The sequence below is a fragment of the Rhinolophus hipposideros genome (genome assembly GCF_964194185.1).
Source record: "Rhinolophus hipposideros genome assembly, chromosome: 12".
NCBI lineage: Eukaryota > Metazoa > Chordata > Mammalia > Chiroptera > Rhinolophidae > Rhinolophus > Rhinolophus hipposideros.
The window spans coordinates 71934905-71957241 of NC_138058.1; the positions used below are offsets into that span (position 1 = coordinate 71934905).

The 22337-nt window shown below is 36.0% G+C and overlaps 1 protein-coding gene across 3 annotated transcripts in view; it reads right to left on the reverse strand.

Annotated features, from left to right (window-relative positions):
- Window positions 1-275: 275 nt before the first annotated feature.
- TAF1B (TATA-box binding protein associated factor, RNA polymerase I subunit B) overlaps window positions 276-22337 on the reverse strand; it is a 68741-nt gene continuing 46679 nt past the window's right edge. For 2 of the 3 annotated variants that reach the window (XM_081069634.1, XM_081069635.1), the window contains 6 exons: window positions 17614-17791; window positions 17003-17049; window positions 14413-14503; window positions 9895-9965; window positions 9162-9384; window positions 282-1942 (listed from right to left, as the gene is read on the reverse strand). In XM_081069634.1, coding sequence (XP_080925760.1) covers window positions 1741-1942; window positions 9162-9384; window positions 9895-9965; window positions 14413-14503; window positions 17003-17049; window positions 17614-17791 — 812 coding nt within the window. In that variant the 3' untranslated portion in view covers window positions 282-1740. Of the gene's footprint in view, window positions 1943-9161; window positions 9385-9894; window positions 9966-14412; window positions 14504-17002; window positions 17050-17613; window positions 17792-22337 lie in introns of all 3 variants that reach the window. The other variant, XM_081069633.1, reaches the window with a different exon arrangement.

Below are 22337 nucleotides of genomic sequence, written 5' to 3' on the forward strand. Positions count from 1 at the left end.
TCCATCCCATCTGCTACTATCTCTCCTCCTGCCACAACACTCAGCCGTCCTAACAACTTGTGAATCCTGAACCCATCAAGCACGATCCTGCCTCAGAGCCTTTGCATGTTTGCTCTGCTTGGAATGGCCTTCCTCGCGAAAGCTAAAGGGCTTGCTCCCTCGGTTGGTCTTGGCTCAATGTCCCCTCCCCAGAGAGCTCTTCCTCAATTATGTTTTATAAAAGGCCCACGCTACCACTCAGCTCCTATCTCATTCTTTCTTTCTTTTTTTTTATTGGGGAAGGGGAACAGGACTTTATTGGGGAACAGAGTGTACTTCCAGTCCTTTTTTTCCAAGTCAAGTTGTTGTCCTTTCAATCTCAGTTGTGGAGGGTGCCGTTCAGCTTCAAGTTGTTGTCCCCTCAGTCTTAGTTGTGGAGGGCGCAGCTCAGCTCCAGGTCCACTTGCCATTTTTTTTCTAGTTGCAGGGGGCACAGCCCACCATCCCTTGAGGGAGTCGAACCGGCACCCTGTGGTTGAGAGGATGCGCTTCAACCAACTGAGCCATCTGGGAGCTCAGTGCCAGCTCAGCTCAAGGTGCCGTGTTCAATCTTAGTTGCAGGGGGTGCTGCCCACCATCCCTTGCGGGACTCGAGGAATTGAACTGGCAACCTCGTGGTTGAGAGCCCACTGGCCCATGTGGGAATCTAACCGGCAGCCTTTGAAGTTAGGAGCATGGAGCTCTAACCGCCGGAGCCACCGGGCCAGCCGCCTACCTGGCTTTCTTCATTGCCCCAGATATTATATATCTGTCTGCCTCTACCCAATTAGAAGATCCTCAAAGGCAGGGATCTTGTTCAATGCTGTATTCCATGCCTAGAATGTGCCTGGAACACAGACACTGCTCAGTAAGTATGTGTTGCATGAATAAACAAACAATAAAAATTCCCGATTTTTAATATCCTCCCCAGGTATTATAAGCCTTAATAACCTTTGCCAGTTTAATATCTGGAAAATAATATCTCTTTATTTTAGCTTGTATTTCTTTGAGTTAGGTTGAGTATACTATCCTGTTTTTGGAGCTTAGCCCTTGTATTTTTCTCAAAAAGCTATCCTTTCATATCTTTTGTTCAGTTTGTCTTTTTCCTATTGCTTTACAAGAGCTATTGATATGTTAAAGAAATTATTCCTTCACCCTTCATGTGCTACAAATACCTTTTCCCAGTTTGTCATTTGCCTTTGACTTTGTAGTCACATTATCAATTTTCTCCTTTTGGCTTCTGGTTTTGAGACATACTTAGGAAGTCCTTCTCCATTCCAAGATCACCCAAGCATTCATACTTGTTTTCTTCTAATACTTTTATGTATTTATATGTAAATGATTATAATTTTTAGGTCTTTGATCCATCTCGGATTTACTCTGGGGCATAAAGAGTAAAGAAGTGACCTAGTTTAAAAAGCAAACTTAGCTCTAAAATACAATGAATACAAATTTCTGCATACCATTTATGTAACATTGTTGCTTTAATTTTCTTAAAAAATATTCATAATTTAAAAAGCAAATTCAAAGCTCACTTGTTTTCCAATATATATTTTTATAAGCACACTGATATATATGTAAATATTTGTATGCATATTTATGTATGTATGGATATATATGCAAAAAATTCTGTTTTCCACAATTCTCTGGAATGTTATATTACACCTGACATTACTGTCACTATTAAAATATTTTCCCAAGAAAGTTTCTATTTTATTTTTGTCATTTTCTCACTTTCCTGGATCTTGAAGATTTCTTTTTCGTTTTACTGTATTTTGTTTTAAAAAGTCTCTTTTCGATTAAGCTCACTTCTTCATGGAGAAAGGAGGTCTTTATTCTTAGCAGGAAGGAGAAGAGATTTAGTATAAACTGATAACTCAGAGAGAAATTTGATTCTTCATAGGTTGTCACGTGTTTACAATAGCTAGAAGGGGAAGAAAAAGGAAGACGTTAACTTAACATGGCCATTTAGAAATGGATGCCTCTGTCCCTTGAACATCTCCCAAATAATTTAACATATATATGTTTAGGTTTAAAATAGTAATTTGAGCTGAAAGGAAAACTTAGAACAGTTTGGATAAACTTAATTTTACAAAGGAAAACGTTTTAGCACTGCCCATGCAAGGGACACACAGGTGGTACTGAACAGCCAGGTCTCACAACTCCTTGCCAGAGGGGCTGCCATTCCAGGCGGGCCCCCACTTCTTACCATGATAAAGGCACACAAAAGCACACAGGGAGAGATTCTGTACATATTTTTAAAACAAACAAGTGAAAACAAATAATCCATAACCACACCCAAAGTAAGACACCAGACTTGATGATGTAGCTTGCAGTCCTGTATGTCTTACAGAAAGAAGAATTTACAAAGCAATTTCACTTATTTTAAAGTAGTAGAGTCTGAATCGGATCAAATCTCTAACTACCACCAAATCTCTAATTCTAATTACCAATCTCCAACTAACTCTAACTATACCAAGGTATAGTTTACCCAGGAGACAGAGGAACATATTAATGGTTCACGGAACTATACCATTTATAGGGTGTGGGAAATTGTACAGAACACATGACCTGGGTTACTCAACAAGTAAATTGCAAGGGGAAAAAAGAGATAAAGGAGGAATTTACTAACCAAAACACCTAAGGGATATCTCTGCCACTTGCAATGTAAGGATCTCATTTGGATTCTGAGTTATTTAAAAAAGTGCATGACAATCAGGAAAATCTAAACAGTGACTACATGTTTGATAATATTAAGGAATTACCATCAAGTTTTTTTTTAATGTCTGATTAATGATATTATGGTTTTGCTTTAAAAATGTTTTGGTGCTTGGGATTTGCTCCCAAACCATCTAAGGACAAGGGTGGAGGACTGATTTGGGGCAGGGATGAAGCAAGTCTAGTCTTGTTGACAACTGTTGAAGCTGGATGACAAAGCACAGGAGGGTTCATTCTACTATTCTATTTTTGAATACACTTAAAGTTTTGCATAATAAAAAGTTTTAAAAACAAGTAAGATACAGAGAATATAAACTTTTAGATATTATGATTTATAAACAAATATCGTCCTAAATTCCTGAAAGGACGTTTATATTTGCACTACAAAACTCTGCCACCCAACAGTTGTGACTACAGATAACTACTCTTGGTTCTCTCATCTGTAAAACAGAAAAAAATAACAGTACTACCTTATAGGATGGATAAGAGGACTAAGTGAAAATATATATTAAGCCCTTAACTCGATAGTTGGCACATAGTAAGGCTCAAAAATGTTAATTTCCCCTATACTACTTTAAAATTGCACTTAAATTCTTTTTTTTTGGTTTTAATTTATTGGGGTGACAATTGTTAGTGAAATTACATAGATTTCAGGTATACACACTTAAAATCTTAAAGCTACATATTTTAACAATATACAATAAAGCCAATACCCTACTATGTTCAGTAGTAGGAAATTTAAAGGCCTCAATGGCTTTTTCATTGATTGATTCTTATTATTTTTTATTTTTCAGTTACAGTTGACATTCAATATTATTTTATATTAGTTTCAGGTGCACAGCATGGTGATTTGATATTTATATAATTTACCAAGTGATCTCTCCGATCAGTCTAGTAACCAACTGGTACTACGTACAGTTATAACAATATTATTGACTATATTCCCTATACTGCAGTTTACATCCCCATGACTATTTTGTAACTACCAATTTGTACTTAATACCTTCACCTTTTAACACCTAGCGCCTCCCAGCTGACAACCATCATTTTGTTCTCTGTATCTATGAGTCTGTTTCAGTTTTATTTTCTTCTTTAGATTCCACATACAAGTGAAATCATGTGATATATGTCTTTGTCTGACCTATTTCACTTAGTATAATACCCTCTAGGTCCATCCATGTTAAGATTTCATTCTTTTTTATGGCCAAGTAATATTCCATTGTATATATGTACCAGTTCTTTATCCTATCGTCTATTGCTGGGAACTTAGATTACTTCCAGATCTTGACTATTGTAAATGACACTGCAATGAACATAGGGGTGCATATATCTTTTCGAATTAGTGTTTTGGATTTCGCCAGATAAATACCCAGAAATAGAATTGCTGGGTCATGTGGTAGTTCTATTTTTAATTTTCTGAGGAACCTCCATACTCTTTTCTATAGTGGCTGCACCAATTTGCAATCCCACCAACAAGGTGGGATTCCCTTTTTACTACATCCTCGACAATACTTGTTTGTTGATTTATTGATGATGGCCCTTCTGACAAGTGTGAGGTGGTATCTCATTGTGGTTTTAATTTGCATTTCTGATGATTAGTGATGTTGAACATCTTTTCATATGTCTATTGGCCATCTGTATGTCCTTTTTAAAGAAATATCTATTCAGGTCTTTTGCCCATTTTTAATTGGATTATTTTTTGGTCTTTTACCTCCTTAGTTAAATTTATTTCTAGGTATTTTTTTGATGCAATTGTATATTGATTGTTTTCTTAATTTCTCTTCTGATAGTTCATTATTGGTGTATAATAAAAATGCAACCGATGTCTAAATATTAATTTTGTATCCTGCTACTTTACTGAATTCACGTATCAGTTCGAACAGTTTTTTGGTGAAATCTTTAGGGTTCTCTCTACACAGTATCATGTCATCTGCACATAAGGACAGTTTTATTTCTTCCTTTTCAATTTGGTAACTTTTATTTCTTTTTCTTGTCTGATTACTGTGGCTAAGACTTTTAATACTATGTTGAATAAAATTGGGGAAAGTGGGCATCCTTATCTTGTTCCTGATCTTAAGGAGAACTTTTAGCTTCTCCCTGTTGAGTATGATGTTAGCTGTGGGTTTCTCATAATGGCCTTTATTATGTTGAGGTATGTTCCCTCTATTCACACTTTGCTGAGAATTTTTATCATAAATAGATGCTAGATTTTGTCAAATGCTTTTTCTGCATCTATTGATATGAGCACATGATTTTTATCTTTCATTTTATGTTGTGTATCATGTTAATTGATTTGCAGATATTGAACCAATCTTGAATCCTAGGAATAAATCCCTTGATCAAGGTGTATGATCTTTTTAATGTATTGCTGAATTCAGTTTGCTAATATTTTATTGAGGATTTTTGCACCTATGTCCATCAGGGATATTGGCCTATAATTTTCTTTATTTGTAATGTCTTTGTCTGGTTTTGGAATCAGGTTAATGCTGGCCTTGTATAATTAATTTGGGAGCCTTCCTTCCTTTTGAGTTTTTTAGAATAGTTTGAGGATAGGTGTTAATTCTTCTTTCAATGTTTGCTAAAATTCACCTGTGGAGCCATTTGGTCCAGGACTTTTGTTTGTTGGGAGTTTTTTGATTACTGATTTGATTTTGTTAGTAGTAATCAATCTGTTCAAATTTTATTTCTTCTTGATTCAGTCTTGGAAGATTGTATGTTCCTAGGAATTTATGCATTTCTTCCCAATTATCTAGTTTGTTGGCATATAATAGTTTGTAGTATTTTCTTACAATTATTTTTATTTCTGTGGTGTTAGTTGTCACTTTTCCTCTTTCATTTCTGATTGTTCATTGATTGACTTAATAGAAATAAAATACAAGCCATTTTATTTACAGGAATTCTCACAAATATGGTGGCCACTTAACTTTTCTTATTTTCTAATTTTTAACTTCAGCTCTTTTGAGAGAGATTCTTTCAGGCAAAATGTTATCACAAAAAGGATAAAAGTATTATTTCTCTTACCTAGGCACTATAAGGAAAGCTCTGTTTCTACAACACAAAAGATAAGAAAAGGTACATAAATTATTCACTAACGTAAGGACTTTTTATTTCTGAGTCACTAATGATACCTTATAAGGATTACATTCTTAATTATAAACTCAGAAAACTATCCTAGAGTTATAACAGATAAAACCAAATATAATATACAATAATTTGTTATTGGAAAGTATCCTGCTGTGAGTAGAACATGTGTCAAGTGATGTTCCTTGAGCTTTGTGTGACATTGAAAATAAATGCATGTGGCAAATGGATGCTGTATGAATATGCTTATACAAATAATTTCCTGTGATTGGATACGCATACATGTATATTTAAAGAGAGGGCAGTGTAAAGGTAAAACTTTCCTTATGAGAAGTTCAAATGTATGCCAAAGGAATAGTCTGAAGTCTGCACACACACATATAAATAAATAACCAGGTGACACAAGTTAATGTTTTGGTGGTCTCGAGTATGTTCAAATTTTGCATATGACATATTTGAGTATTGTTTTTTACTATACTTTAAAATATTAGTTAAAAATAAATCTTTAAAAATTCAAATCAAACTTCTGTGGGATACCCCAAACCCCTCCATTTCATGTGGAAGACCACTTGAGAAACCCTGGCTGTTCGCTTCCTGTGGAAGGACAGGTGAAGTACCTACCCCTCTCAGGGGGCTCAGGGAGAGACATGCTATCAGCCAGTGCCTACGATAGGTGTTTGGACCTAGCGAATTGTCAGTAACTGGCCTATATACAGATGGGGACTTCTATAAATATGAGGAATATTAAGGGCATTTAGATTCATTAAGATCGTTAGTTCTGCCTCAGAGAAAAAGGATAAACCTCCCATAGCTGAAGTGCTCTTGCAGCCTTTTTCTGCTTAGTTCTCAAGGCCTGAGTGTTCTCACAATTATTTTACAGGACCCTGAAACGAGGGTTTGTCTCTTTGAACCCCAAGAAATGAGACCTTCTGCATAACAAAATACTCTACGTCACTGAAGATCTGCTCTCTTAAGTGTCAAAACATTTCATTTTAACAATTTTGGATGGAAATCTTTAAAAACTGAGTTATACATTATTTGATTTTCTTAGGGCATAGTCAACATAATTTTTTCAGCCTTTACAATTATATTATTACACGTCCATTTTTATTGTGGAAATAGTAGAAAATACAGTAAGAAAACAGAAATCAAAGAGAATGTACACAGTTTTGGGACATGCTCTGTGTTAAAGTTGATAAATAGTCAGGCTTATTTATTTATGTGACACTATTAATTGTGTATCATGAATAAACTTCAGACCACTGGAATTTGAGTTCTTTTGTCAGTTTCTGATCCCAATGCTGGCTCCTCTACTGTTTGTCAACCAGATGTCATTTAAGTTTGCTATCAAGATACCTCTCAGCAGAGCACCTTTCAGTCTCCCTCTTACTTTGTTTCTTTAGATGATTAGGAGTTTGGAAATGAGGCAACTCAGCCTGTCAGAAACACACCTGAAGGCAGAGTAAGGAGGCTTTGAGTGAGGGACTAATGGGCTTCCTGAGACAAGTGCATAAGCTTTAGTCATGGACTTTGTGACATTTTTATTGGGTGGCTGAGCCTTTTTTGCTCACTCAGGGGTTCTAGGCTATGGTCCAAAGAAGCAAGGCTGACAGGAATTTCAGTACATAAAGTCACGGTGTCACTGATGTTTTGTCTATAGGTTATAGTGTTTAGCCTTATAGTTCACGCAGAGAAAACAATCTCAATTACTTCATCTCTGATTATCCCAGGTCTATTTATAACGACTGTCTTTTATTACACTATTAAATCTGTGAAGATCATCCAAAAATCCACTGATTGTGCTACTTGAATAAGGAAAAGGTGTAAACTCCCCGCTAAGTCACTCAGGACCGACTCTGCGACAGGTGAGGTCTCAGCGGGTCCCCTCACTGGCCTGGGCTACACCCTTCTCTCTTCCTCTCAATGAAATCTTAAAATCTGAAAGTACTATGTTGCACTGACCACTGTAAAGGAATGCAGTGCCTTAAATGTGGAATTGTCCCTGAGACTGGGATCTGGCCTTGCATTGCTGCTGCTACTCCTTAATCATTCTAGACTCAGCTAAACTTTTTTGAGCAGTTAATTTTAACACAGATAACTTCATTTTATCATCTTCATCTTATTATCTTGAAACTCTACTCAGGAAGTGAAACTTGTTAATAGAAAATTAGTTTCATTTAAAATAATAATAGTGATCACAGTTATGATTTATTGAGCATTTACTATGTGACAGACACCAAATATCTCATTTAACTACCATACAAACCCTATGGAGCAGCTTCCACTTTTCATTCATTCATTCATTCATTCATTCATTCATTCATTCATTCATTCTCTCAACAAATAGTTGGTGAGCACCCAGGCTCTGTTCTAGCCTCTTAGATTTTTCATTAAATAAGACAGAGTCTCAGCTAAAGGACCTTACATTCTAGTGTCAGAAGGCAGACAAACACAAAATAAATCTATAATACTATAATATATTTAATAGTGACAAAAGCTATAAGGAGAAAACAGGCAAGGCAGAGAGTGACGAGGTGAGAGTGGTGGGTTGGTGCTATTTTAAACAGGATGGTTAAGAAAAGCTTCTCCGAGAAAGGGAAATTTGAGGAAAAAAACTGAAAGAAGTGAGCCTGTATGAATATCCAGGGGAAGAGCATTCCAGGCTGAAGATACAACACGTGCAAAGTCCTGCATGGGGAGCGTATTTGGCAAGTTGAAGGAACAGCTAGGAGGCCAGCGTGAACAGGAGCAGTGAGCATGAAAAGGAGGTTAGCAGGAGAGGTCAGAGAATAGCAGGGGCTTGTAGGCTCCATAGGGTCTTTTGATGGTAAGTTACTTGCCCACAGGGAGCAAGCAGCAGAGCTGGGATACGAACAGCCAGATTCATTAGCACGTCCTCTTAACTACCGTGGGAAACTGCCTTATAGACAATTTGTAAGTCAATACAGGAATGAGATTAGTAAGAAAAGACTTTCCGCAATGACAAAAGTCTTTATAATCTAAAACTTTTCCCCAGCTTTACTGAGATATTATTGACATATGACATGTAAGTTTAAGGTGTACAATGTAACAATTGGTTGCATGAATAGATTGTGAAATGATGATCACAAGATTGGTTAACACCTCCATCCCTAAAACTCTTAAAAGAGACTCGATGCATAATTCCAATTTTCTTGATTCTAAACTCACCATTTCTATTTCCAACAAACAACCTATCTGGCTCTCATTATAGCCAACTCCTTTAAATTACATGTGACTTTTTTAATTAGAAAAGAATACTACTTCAGGCCCAACTAGAGGTTTTGTCATGTTTTTATCCTTTGATTTCTAAAACCATCACGTACCTTTTACAGAACTTCTGTGTACTAAGCCAATAGAGGGAATTCTTGGTTGTCAGTGACTGGCCTTTCTTCTTCAGGATTCCCTGGAGGCTATGTCCATGGAAACAAGTTCTATCAGTGTCTTCTTCAGTCCAATTGAACTGAAAACTTGAAGGACTTTTTTTTTCAACAGTTGGTGTTGAATCAACCAGTGTGCTAAACTGTTTTTGTAGATTTACCACCATTTCTGGAAATGGAGGAAAAAAAGGAAAGGAATAAAACAAAAACTAATGTTAAATTACAGGTAAAGCCTGTAGTTTACTTGACAGTAATGTACCAATGCTGGTTTCTTAGGATGACAAATGCAGTGGTAATGTAAGAGGATAACATTAGGGAAACAAACTGGATGAGGGAAACTACTTAAAAAGGGATAAAATGGTAAATTTTATGTTATGCATATTTTACTACAATTTAAAAAAATGAGTAAGACAATCTAAAGGCTCTTAACAAAGTGTTCTGAAAGTCACAGAAATACAGGATTTTATATTTTGGTGGGAACTTAAGCTCTGTTTGGTATAACGGCACGTTCCTGAAAGACACAGATTCCTGTGGAGATTTCTCACGGGTGATGTGTCTTTGGATGTGCACTGAATACTTGTTACGGAAGAAAAATATTAATTATGCATCACTTTCAAGACAATTAGCTTTTCTACAGTGGTGTTGCTACTTGGCATTCATAAGAGAAAATGCAACTCACCTCGTCTTTTATATACCACTGATCTGTCAATGGATGAGTGGTAGAGTGGCTTTTCGCTTTTCCACACATACCTGTACAAGGTAGAACGACAGTTGGAGCCAGATGGAGAAGAAATGGACTTAAACACATTTCTGAGAAGGTTCTCTGAAGCAATGTTTGAAATTCCTGATATTCAGTGTAAAAGCTCTGGCTTAGAATGACTAATTGACATGTGTCTGCAGAGCTTATGTCCTAAGTAAGCATGCAGCCCTGAAGGACAAAACAAGCCAACAGAATGATGTGCTCCTCCCAGATGCCATGAGATCCTGAAGGAGCTGTTGATTATACAAAAAGTGTAGAAATGGTTTCCCTCACCACGAAATTCCCTTGCTGCCTATTCTCATAGAGTGAAGCCACCTAAGAAACAACTGTTTGTTTTTGCCCAACTGCCCTTTTGCTGAGGATTTAGCGGTTCTTGTGATTCTGATAAGTCAGACAAAGTGAACAATATGTTCGAGTCTTCTGTCATTAATGCCTGGAAATTAACCCTATCCTTGGTGGGAATGAGATCAAGATTCCAGCACTAATGGGCCCTGCACTAACTTAACCTATCCTTCCCGAGGGAGTGCCAGACAGGGAGGCCCCCTGTAAAAAGGAGATCCTGCACTAATCTATAAAATATACATAACATTGCCTCCTCCAGAGAAAGGACCAAGAGCCATGTGGGGTTTTTCCAGGTTAGGGATGACCAGCCTAGAGTCAGGCTAAAGGGAAGTGACATGTTCTATTTCTAGTTCCAGGGGCCCATGCTAAACTTGGCCAAACAGACTGCTGCCCTGAAATAAAGATAACACTTAATGTTCATTTTTAGTCTCATTTTTATTCTGAGTTTCCTAAAGTGGAGGATTTTCATAATTTATAGTAAAAAAATAACAACTGCCGTCTTCTTCTTGATCCCAGGCCTTTCTTATTTTGAGAGGCAGTGTGGCAATAGGAAGAGGACTGAATCAGAGGACCCCGGCTCTACCACTTCCTAGTGGTATTACCTTGTGTGAATCATTTGCGACAAATTCTGGAGGTTCTCAAGGGCAGACTAGAGGCTGTCTCACCCTTCTCTATGGCCTTAGTGTTGGCAATGAATGGCACATGGTAAGGACTCATTCAAATATTTTTAAAAAGAATGAAGGGATGAGTAAATGAACAAATGAATTCAACATCTCTAAATCTGTCTTCTACTTTCACAGGGTTGTTCTGTACAATTAAGATAATGCAAGCAATGGTTCTTTAAATCTACACCATTGTTGTAAGTAATTATTATCCAGTGCTTGACTGAGTGTCTGGGTAGTAGACATTCAAGAAATATCTGTAGGTTTTCTACAAAAAAAGCTGATAAGAAACAGAAAGTCAAAAATTCAAATATTTTCTTAAATTTTATGGTATTTGATAATGGGTAATTTTTTGCCATTCTTTTTTTAAAGTTGGGAAAGAAAATGCATATAAAAAGTAAACATTTTAGTAACATTCTCCTAGCAAAATAATCATTTTAACCAATTTAAGAATTGAGATTTTTCTCAAGGATTTAAAAAAGACTTGATAAAATCAGTAAAATCTTGACTTTATATAAAACAGAGATGTTAACTTTTTACTTTGAGTTCTCACAATGATTAAAAATGTTAAGGATAGAAATGAAACTTCTCTCATCATCTGGGGGCAACAGAGATTTAATCGATCTTAATAGATGATGGTCTTCCTGAAAATTATGTGTAAACTAAATTTTAATGAGCCACAGCACATTTAAAATATATCAGAAAGCTTGTCATTTTATGCCTATGGTAAATGAGTTTGTGATTCTTTCAAATATCTTTCTTTTGTCATTTATTTTCCTAAATAATAAAAGTAACAACATACTCAAGGTAAAAAAAAATCTCAAATAATAAAGAAGTTCCCTAAACAGTCTAATCCCAATATGTAGATAACCCCACTGCTAAAAATTCCTTGTGAATACCTAATCTAGATAGAATTTCTTATGCATTTATAACAAATGCCCACACAGGTGTCAACGATAATATAGACAAGGAGGCATTATTATTCCTTTGGGGTCATAAGCCCAGAAAATGGGGAAAGTGCTCTAAAATAACAACTCTGTTTATACTCCTTCTTCAGACTCCTTCTTTAGGACTTTATTTTGCTTACCTCTTCCCCAAACTACAAAAGCTACAAAAAAACAGAGACACACCACAAAGTCCTATATGTTTCCCTCCAGTCTCTATATGATTTGTTTCCCATTGTTAAAAATTAAGGTGTAATTTACATGCAGTAAATTCATCCTGTTCAGTGTATGGTTCTGCTAGCTTTTACAAACACGTACTGTCGTGTAATCACCACCGTGATTAATATATAGAAGAGCTCCATGCCTCCAAAAATCTCTCAGGCCTCTTGATAATCAACCTTTCTCCAAACCCCCAGATCTTTAATCTCAGGCAACCCCTGATCTGCTTTTCTCTCCCTATAATATAGCCTTTTCCAGAATGCCAGATAAATGGCATATTTATCTGTATATAATCTTTTGAATCTTTCATTTAGCATAATGCATTTAAAATTCACACATATTGTTCGATGTATCAGAAGTTTGTTCCTTTTTCTTTTTTTTCCCCTTATTTTTATATTTTTCCTTTTTATTTCTGAATGTATTCCAGTGTTCAGGTATGTATACTACAGTTTCTTTATCCGTTCACCAGCTGAAGGGCATTTGGTTGTTGCCAGTTTGGGGTCGCTATGAATTAAGTCACTATAAACATCCGTATATATGTTTTGTGTGAACTTACTTTCATTTCATTTGGGTAAATATTTAGAAGTGAAAATTACTGGGCAGTATAATAAGTGTATGTTTAACTTTATGAGAAACAGCCAAACTTTCCAAACTGGCTGCACTATTTTGCATTCTCACATTTGGCACAGTCAGTATTTTGTTTGTTTTGTTTTTTGGTCATTCGAATTGGTGTGTAATGATATCTCATCATGGTTTTAATTTGCACTTCCCTACTAAGAATGTTGAGAATCATTTCATGTGCCATCTGTACACGTTTGGTGAAGTATTTAGTTGAATCTTTTGTCCATTTAAAAATCTGGGTTGTTTTCTTATTGTCTGAGAATTCTTCATATAAATCTTTATATAAAAAGAATTCTTTATATAGATATAAATCTTTTATCAGGTATGTGATTTGCACATATTGTCACCCAGCTTGTGGCTTCCCATTCTCTTACAAGTGTCCTTGGAAGAGCAGTAGTTCTTTCTTCTGATGAAATCCAATTTATCATTTTCTTTTATGCTTTAATAACTTTCATCTGACAATATGGAACATGATATCCAGAAGAATAAAGAAAAATTAGAAATTTATGTCAACAGTGGGGGTTGGATAGGCTGAAACAGACAAGTAACCAGCATGCACAGGGGTTTTGTACCCAAACACTAGTCTGTAGTGATTTACATGTGACTCCACTTACCCCAAAGCATCTACTCTATGAAGTGAGATCTTGGTAATAAATCCCCTGGACAATCTCCTCCCAGGGTCTGTGTCACCCATGGAGACCCAATGACTAAAGAAACATTTCTTCTCCAACAAGGAAGAGGAAGAACCCAGTTTCCTAGGTATCCATGGGCTGTCAGAGTAAGTTCACCTCCCTTCCTCACTGTGCATCAAGCATGAATAGTGAGAAACTGTCATTTCTCTCCCCTTTCTGGCAAGGACCCTCTTCCCCATAGTGCTTTATTCATCCCTATAAGTCTGTTTCTCTATTTCAAAGTTCTCTTAAATTTAGAGAAAAATAATCTAGTTCTATCTCTGAAAATAGAAATTTAGTTTGTAGAGCATAAAGCAGGCATTATTATTGATATTTATGAGGAAACTAGAACCGAATGAATAATCATTTAACTACTTTGAGGAACCTTGGTTTTTCTCAAAGGATATAAATTATTTGATCAAATGAGTATTATTGTAAATTTACATAAAAAACAGAGATATTAACTTTTGCTTCAAACTGTCATAGAGACGCAAAGTTCTAAAAATACATATGAAACTGCAAATCAGAGACCAACAGAAACGCAGTATATATTATATAAGATATAGTATCTCGGAAAATTTCTGAGCAAACTAAATTTCAGTGCATTGAGGCTGAGAGGTTCAATAGCTTGCTCATGATCACAGAGCTCAGTAATACAATCAGGATTCAAACCCAGCACTGAATCTTTCCTCTCTACAACAATGGACCTACATCAGAAAGAAAGTTCAAAGTCAAACAGTGAGGCTGAATCAAATACACTCTCTTTCTGCTTTCCTTTGTTTTGATTTTTATAGGGATCTTTATTTTGGGACAACATTCCAATTAAAGAATAAAGTTAATTAGAATATGGGGCTAATATTTCTAGGAAAAATGTCACAGTGCTGATGAGTCTATACTGATGAAACTTCAGCTTTGAAATGTAAAGTAACAGACTTGAAAATAAAGTAGGTGAACCTAAAACTAAAAGAAATAACATACTTTGCCCTGGCTTCCTCCCATTTTTGTTTCTTATCATCAAAAGATTTCTTCATAACTTGATACCATTTTCTGAAATCAAACCATGGCTTATCTGAAAAAAATGAAATCCACAATTATTAACCAAATAAGTCACATATAATAATTTGCACTGTTCATCTGAATCTTCATTCATAGACATAACTAAATATTTATATAATAGCCCTCGGAAATTATGGATGGAGTCAGTCTCAGTACTCTAACATGACTCCTGAGCAATCAGTCTCTCCTTCCTCTAAGTTTCTACCAATAGCACGGCCATAAACTAGGTTATCCTGAAATCATCTTGTTATATGTCTATTTCTCCTAGATGTGACCACTACCTCCTTGAGAACAGAAGACACATTTTGTTTGTCACTACACAATAAGGCCTCTTCCTCCCAATCCAACACCCAGCACAGTACCTGGCACATATGCTTCAATATGTTTGAGAATTCATGAATTAAGGAACAAATGATTAATAGATGTGTGAAATGGCACTATAGTAGCTGAATCCAGACCCAGTTTCATCTCTTATTCCTCCATTTCAATTCCTATTCTTGTTCTTTCTATTACTAATCCAAATCCAAAGCTTCTAGGGGTAAGAAAGTAGACTGCATTGGACAGCTGGTGTAAGTGTATGTTCAAGATGTCAAGGTTTGAGAGATAACAGCATTGAATGTAATTAAATAGGGTCACTCCTCACTCTTTTATTCACTCTTTATGGGGGGTGGGAAGAATAAAAAAGGAAGAAAAGAAAGGTAAAACAGAATATTATAGAGTGAGGGAGTTAGAAGAAAGGAATGCTGATAGGAGGAAGATGGCTGAGTGAAAGCCTAATTTTTTACATATTCTCCAACGAAGACAGTCTCTCTTAATGTCCAGTTAAAAATCTTTTCAACTGGCCAAAATAATCACTTAAACTAATAGAGCCTTATAGGGATACAGCCACAGAGGTAAGGAAATGACCACCGACCTCTAAGGATAGAGGAAAATTATAACGATCAATTAAACACAAGGTCCTTGGACTTTAAGTGAGGTGGACAGCCCCTCATGGAGGATGGGGGAGGTGGGGACAGTGGGCAGCAGGGAACAGCAATTCCCTGTGTCGCTGGCAGCGTAGATTTATTTTGAGGATTAGGGGAGACAATGTGTCAAAGTGCTCTATTGACTCTTAAATATCTACACAGTCTAAGGTGATCCTTGAGCATGAGAAAGGATATTAGAAGACATCTTGTTCAACCTTTTACTCCATAGAGGAGCCAACGTGAAGCAATGTGCAGAAGAAAGGATTCTGCACATGTTCTGGAAAGAACATACAAACTGCTACCATTAAATCTAAGCTCCTAAAACCGATGAACAAATGTGTGGAAGAAAACAAAAAGTCAAACTCGTACAAGAATAGAGTAGAAACGTGGTTGCCAGGGGCTGGGGTGGGGAAAGAGGGAGAGGTAGGTAAAAGTGTATAAACATTCAGCTACATGATGAATAAGGTCTGGGGAATCTCATGTAAAACATGGTGACTATAGTTGATAACATCATATTGTATAACTGAGATTTGCTAAGAGAGTTAAACTTAAATGTTTTCACCAAAAAAATATGTAATGTAATGGATGTGTTAATTAACTGAATAGGAGGAATCCTTTTTTTACAATGTATACATACATGAAATCACCACAATGTATACTTTTAAATATCTTACAATTTTACATGTCAGCTACTCCTCAACAAAGCTGAAATTTGAAAAAAGGACAATGAACTTAAATCCAAGTGAGAACATTAAGAGACCAGAATTGAATTTAAGAATTCATGTATTTATCAAATGTTACTGAGTTGCTTTTAGGCTAGTCATTATGTTAGGCACTAAAGACACATTAGGAAAAAATAAAGAAAGATATGATCCCTTCCTCTAGAAGCTTACAATCTACCTGTCTATCATTTATGTAGTACTCATTATATGCCAAATAATCTTCTAAGCACTTTACAAATATTGACAATCCAATAGGGACAGACATATTAGTCAACTAGTTGTAATACACTGTGCTAAACATCTAACAGAAGTTTGGACAGTAGTCGCTGTGGCAGGAGTGATTAGTTTTGATGTGGAAAATGGTGAGGTGGGGAGTGGCTGTGAGAGAAGGTAGGGGAGGGTATTTATGTTGTTATCTTGAAGAATGAGGATGTATTTTCCAGGGATTAAAGGAGTTGGGGGATAAGAAGGAAAGAGCATCTCAAGTAGAAGAACCAGTGTGAAAAAAGGTTGATGGCATTACAATAGATGGCACAGTGACAAAATGGTCCTCAAGTTCATGGTCTACTATGGCTAGTGAGTAGACGCTGGGAATAAAAAAGCAAGGTGGACTTTACACACAGTAGGAAGTCAATGAAATTTTTTAGTAACTATAGAGATGTAATTAGATAACTACATGAAAAAATAATCCTGGTACAAGGTAAAATTTGTATCCATGTATATGTATATGTGTACATGCATATTTTCAGTTTCTTTCATACGTTTATTGTGTCTTTTTAATCCATTATTTATGCTTTGAATTTGATTGATAAAAAAGTTAAGTACCTTCTTTGTTCTCTTCATTATACTTCTCAGCAATCATAGACAAAGACCTAGACATACCAATAAACAAGTCAATTTATTTAGAGATCACTTATTGAAGACAGTGAAATTCTGAAATCTTCTGAAAGTATATAACAGTACTTGAAATTGATGCCAACTTGAATGGAGAAGCAATCCCTGAAACGGGGAGGAAGACACTGCAAAACTGCCACTCAAAATTTTTGGCACTTGGGACGGGTAACATTTTAAGACTACTTTCCAAAAGAATCTTTGAGACACAGTGCCAGGAGCCTAAAGGCATATAGATGAAGTGCCAAACAATTCCTTAGGATTTGTGTATGATGATTTAAAACTTGGGAATCAGTGGAACAATGAGAAACGTGTACCTACCTAAAAAATAGAAATAAAACATCAACAACTTACTAAGGTAGAATGAAATCTCTGGCAACTACCTGAGTTAAAATATTAAGTAAGAAGCAATTGTTGCTACTAGCCAATGTTCTGTAACAGCTGAGAGTCTCTTATTTTCACTACGATAAGTATGGAGTCCCTCCCTCTGAATACTTAGGTAAAAACAATATAATTTTTCCCTTATACAAGTGGCATACACTTACCATTCTAAATTGTCATCCAATAAAAAGAGCAGTTTCAATACTATTACAATGACAGCTATGGCTTGTACATCATATTTAACAGTTTTGGCCATTTTAGCTATTGGATCAAATGTCAGAAAATCCACTTCTCCTATTCCAGCCATTTTTACCACTTGGCAGGTGAAACCGTGCATTTCATCTGTTGAAGATAAAACCAGTAAAATGTGAGTTAAATTCTTTGGCTAACTAGACCATACTAATGTATATCTCCATAAAATAAGCTTTATCATAAAACATGGTACTATGCTAGAACTTGGAGACACACATTTTGTGAATAAAATAAACCAAAAAAAAAAAAAAAAAAGATATCTGTATAGAAAAACTAATGGTAGGATCCTGACGAGGCATATCTTTTCCTATTTTGACTTCCTAAAATATCTACTATTTATAGGACCCATCTTGGTACCTAATACACCAGGCACACATCAGTTTTCTATTGTTTCATACACATCTCTTGTCTGTGTTTCTATAGCAATTAGCACTTCCCTGAAACTAAGTCCCCTGTGAGACCAAGAGCTTCTGCAGGAATGTGCACTTCCTGGCTGGCTGACACCTGGCCAGCACGTACCTGGAAGCCTCAGTATGTGTTTAACTGCATGCACTGCTTTCCCAAAGGAATTCCATGCTCAGCATAGACTTCCATCTACGATGTAGTCTGAATAATGTGGGGCTTACAACCAGGACACCCAGGGCTTATATTTAGGCTTTCCAATCATTAGCCTTTTGACTCAGGATTAGAGTCACTTAACCTCAGCTTCTATATTTGTAAAATGGGTTATGGTGAGGATAAGACAGTATTAAGTGAATAGATGTTGAAAACTCTAAATTACTAAAAAAATTGCTTTACTCACTACTTTTAAGTATCTAAGACGTACCATATTCTATTTTAATTTCAAGAAGAATAGCTGTTATTTACAAGAGCATAATAAAGTGTAGTGAATTGAACTGAGTCTCCTCCACACATTCAGTCACCATGTCCTATTGATTCTCCTCCTCTAATGTGGTGTACAATACAGCAGCTACGAGTAGACTACTATGGAACCAAACTGCCTGACTGGAATCCCTGCTCCATCACTTTCTAGCTCCGTGACCTTGGACAAGTTACATGACCTCTCTGTGTCTCCGCTTTTTTCATCTGTATAAAGCAGGAATAACAATAGTACCTATCTCATAGTTATTGTGAAGATTAAATGAATTAACATACCTGAAGTGTTTAGATCAGTGAATGGCATAGAGGGGACACTTAATAAATGTGAGCTATTATGCTGACTACTTTCAAATCCATCCAGTCTCTTCCCTCTCCACTGCACTGCTGCACCTTACTTCATCTTCATAACTGGTCTTCCTTCCTCTTGTCTGATTTTGCTGTGATCCCATCATCTCATTCCCCTGCTCTCATTAACCCATCAAATAGATCTCTGCAGTTACCCACACAAGCCATAGTCTCATTGGCGTCTCTGCTTTACACAACTATTTTTGTCCCTTTGCCTAGGAAGCCAATTTCTTTTCCCTGTTTCTCATCTCAAGTTTTGTAGGGTGGAGTCTCACTCATCTTACAGAATTCAACTATACTGATCATTTCTTCTAAGAACACTTGCATGACACCAGTCACCTTTGATTAGCCCTCCTCTGAATGTTAAAGCAGCTCTTCCGGCATTTACCCCTCTACTGCACACTGTAAGCGTTTACTTCTTTGCTCCCTCTTAAACTTGAGGGTAGACTCAGCCCTGTTTTATTTGTCTTTCTAACTGCAGAAATCTATATATCATTGGTGGAACCTATGTGTTTATGGTGAAGAATGAGTAAAACACAAAAGTAATTTTTTTCCTAAAACGTTTAAGTAAAAAATTTCCACTGATTAAACAATGCTTTGTTCACAGAGAAATAGAACATATATAACAACGATAATTCAAAATACGCATCAAAGTATTTTTATATGTCTATCAGATCCTAATAACTTAGTTACAGTTTCACTTGCTTTTACCCATTCTTTCAAAAAACATTTATTGAGCATCAACTATGCTCTGGGTATCAGAGATAAAGACACAGCCCTTTTCTCCAGGAGCTCATGGTTTAGTAACATGTAAATACTTAGAATGCCCTGTAATCAGGATAAGACAAAGATGCGATGGTGCTTTGGGGAAATGCAGATAGTTCCACACAAGGCTTCGGTGTTGAATGTGGAGAGGGAGGCAGGGCCAGATCACAAAGGTCTGTACGACAGAGAATTTGGTGATAGAGGATTTGGACTTATTATTGTTAAGATTATTTCAACCTACAGATTCCATCTGAATTATTCGGTGCAAAACAATTAGGCGACGCACAATTATGCTCAATTCCACAAGCATTTACTGAATGCCTACTGCCTACTGGGTAAAAGACATCGTGCTGTGATGGAGGAAACCAGAAAAATAATAGCTGGGACTCGCCTTCAAACACGTACACTTAAACCATGACAAAAAAAATTTAAAAATACGTTTACTAAAATTTTATGTATTATCTGTATCGGGTTATAGATGCTATAGTCACTGCTGCTTTAAAAATTGACTTATTATTATTGACATTTCTTGAAAACTATCTCCTTTATTTCTTTTAAAATTAATATCCTGAACTACTTCTCTTACACCAAAAGTACAGAGTAATAAGAAAGCAAATGGAAGAAATTATGAGAAAGGAATCAGGCACAATAGAGAAAAACAAAGGAGTACAGGATCCTGAATCAGAGCATAATGTGGAAAGAACAGTAGCTTTGGAATGTGAAGACTGGGTTGTAAGTATGCACTCTGCCACCTACCAGTTAAGTGTCACAGAGTCTTGCCATATATATATGGAAGCACTTTGGAAATGCTGAAGTTCCCCACAAATTACATATGTGACTGGGAAAGCTGCCAGAAATTCTCTCTAGCAGGCGTGTCTGCCCCAGTATGACTAACAATACTAGAAAATGTGTTTGGAACTCATTCAAAGCCATCAGAGTCAGTGCTCACTCAGGAAGGGTGTGTGCGTGACACGCTTGCTGAAACCTTTCTACCTAGTTCCAGAGCCCACATGGTCATGCGTGAAGCCTTTGGGGAGGGCATGTGTTGCAAAGGGTTTGGGGAGGGCATGTGCTGCCGTAGCATGCTAAAAACTACTGCCAGCTTTCTGGGAAGCCTAAACCTCTCTTTGTCAAAGCGCCAATACACAGGTTTCTTCTTTTAGACTAACAGCACCGTAGAACAGATGGCACTACAGAGAGTATATTTGTACACTGAAAACGGCGATATCCTAGAGCTCTGCTTAGAATCTTACGGATAGTTAGCACATCAATGTCACATTTTAGAATCTAAATCCTAAAGTACAGGGACTATCACATCTGAATTTGTAGAGCTATTTTGTTTATTGTTTTCCCACCACTATTAAGTAATACAGACTCAATATAGGACATTTATAAGATACATAAAGGTAGAAGAAAGGAAAAATGCATTACTGTAACTTAAAAATAGCACTTTAATATTTTGGTATATTTATTTCTAATATTTTTATGAATATTTTCATTTTATATATAATTTGTAATTTGGCTTATTTCATTTTTTTATTGTAACATACACATTTTCCATGCTTTTCTAAACTCCTCACAAACATGATTTTTTTTTCTGATTTATAATTCTCCCCCCAATTATTTTTATTTTTATTATTAGTTTCAGGTGCACAAGACAAAGTAATACTTAGACGTTTATCATTTATATCCCTCACACTGTGTGGACCCCCTCCCCCCATCCACTATCCCTCTGACATCTCATCGAGCCATTACATTTCCAACAAACATGATTTTAAAAGCTGTACAATGTTCACTGAATACACACCCCACTGTTTGCTTAGCCATAACCTTTCTGTCGGATATTTGAGTTATTTCTGATTTTTCAGTATAATAAATAAGGAGGTCAATAACATTTATGTATAATTTTTTTCCCTATTTAAAATTATTTCTATTGAACAGTGTATGAGAAGTGAAATTTCTCTACCCTGATTTTTCATAATATTGTCTTCAAAAAGGCACTTAATAAATATTAGATGAACATGATGAACTGCATGTTACAATGGGTTTAATTCTACTTGTTACTCTTAGGAAGAGTTAAGTGACACACACAGCTAAACTACACACACTGGCCAGAAAACACTGCCACTCTCTCTGTCCAACTGCAGCCATGTCAGCTCCGTGCTTGCCCTAACCCAGCTATGTCGGTTATATTTTAGTAATGCCTGCTATTTCTTCCACACCTAGTATTCCCTTTGTAAATTCAAGATTCTGGAGTACAGGAGAGAACACAGAAACTTTTCATATTTTCAAAGAACAATCAAAAAAGTAAATCAAAAAAGCAAACTCCAAAACAGTAATTCTGATCTATCCAACATGTCAAAAACACAGAAATCAGACTTTCCAAATTCTGGAATCTTTATCAAATAGTGACTTCTAAAATCTCAACAAGAGACATATATTCTTAAGCTTAATAGATAATATGTTTGAAAAGTTTAAATGATTTATGTTCCTTTACAAAACATTTTAAAATTACAGATTAATATTTACATTTATATATGTATTACTACATACTTATATTTATTTTATAGTTAAAATTACATTATATGTATGGTTTTAAACAGTTTTTCTCATGTATCTATTGTTCTTTTCTAGTAAACACATATTC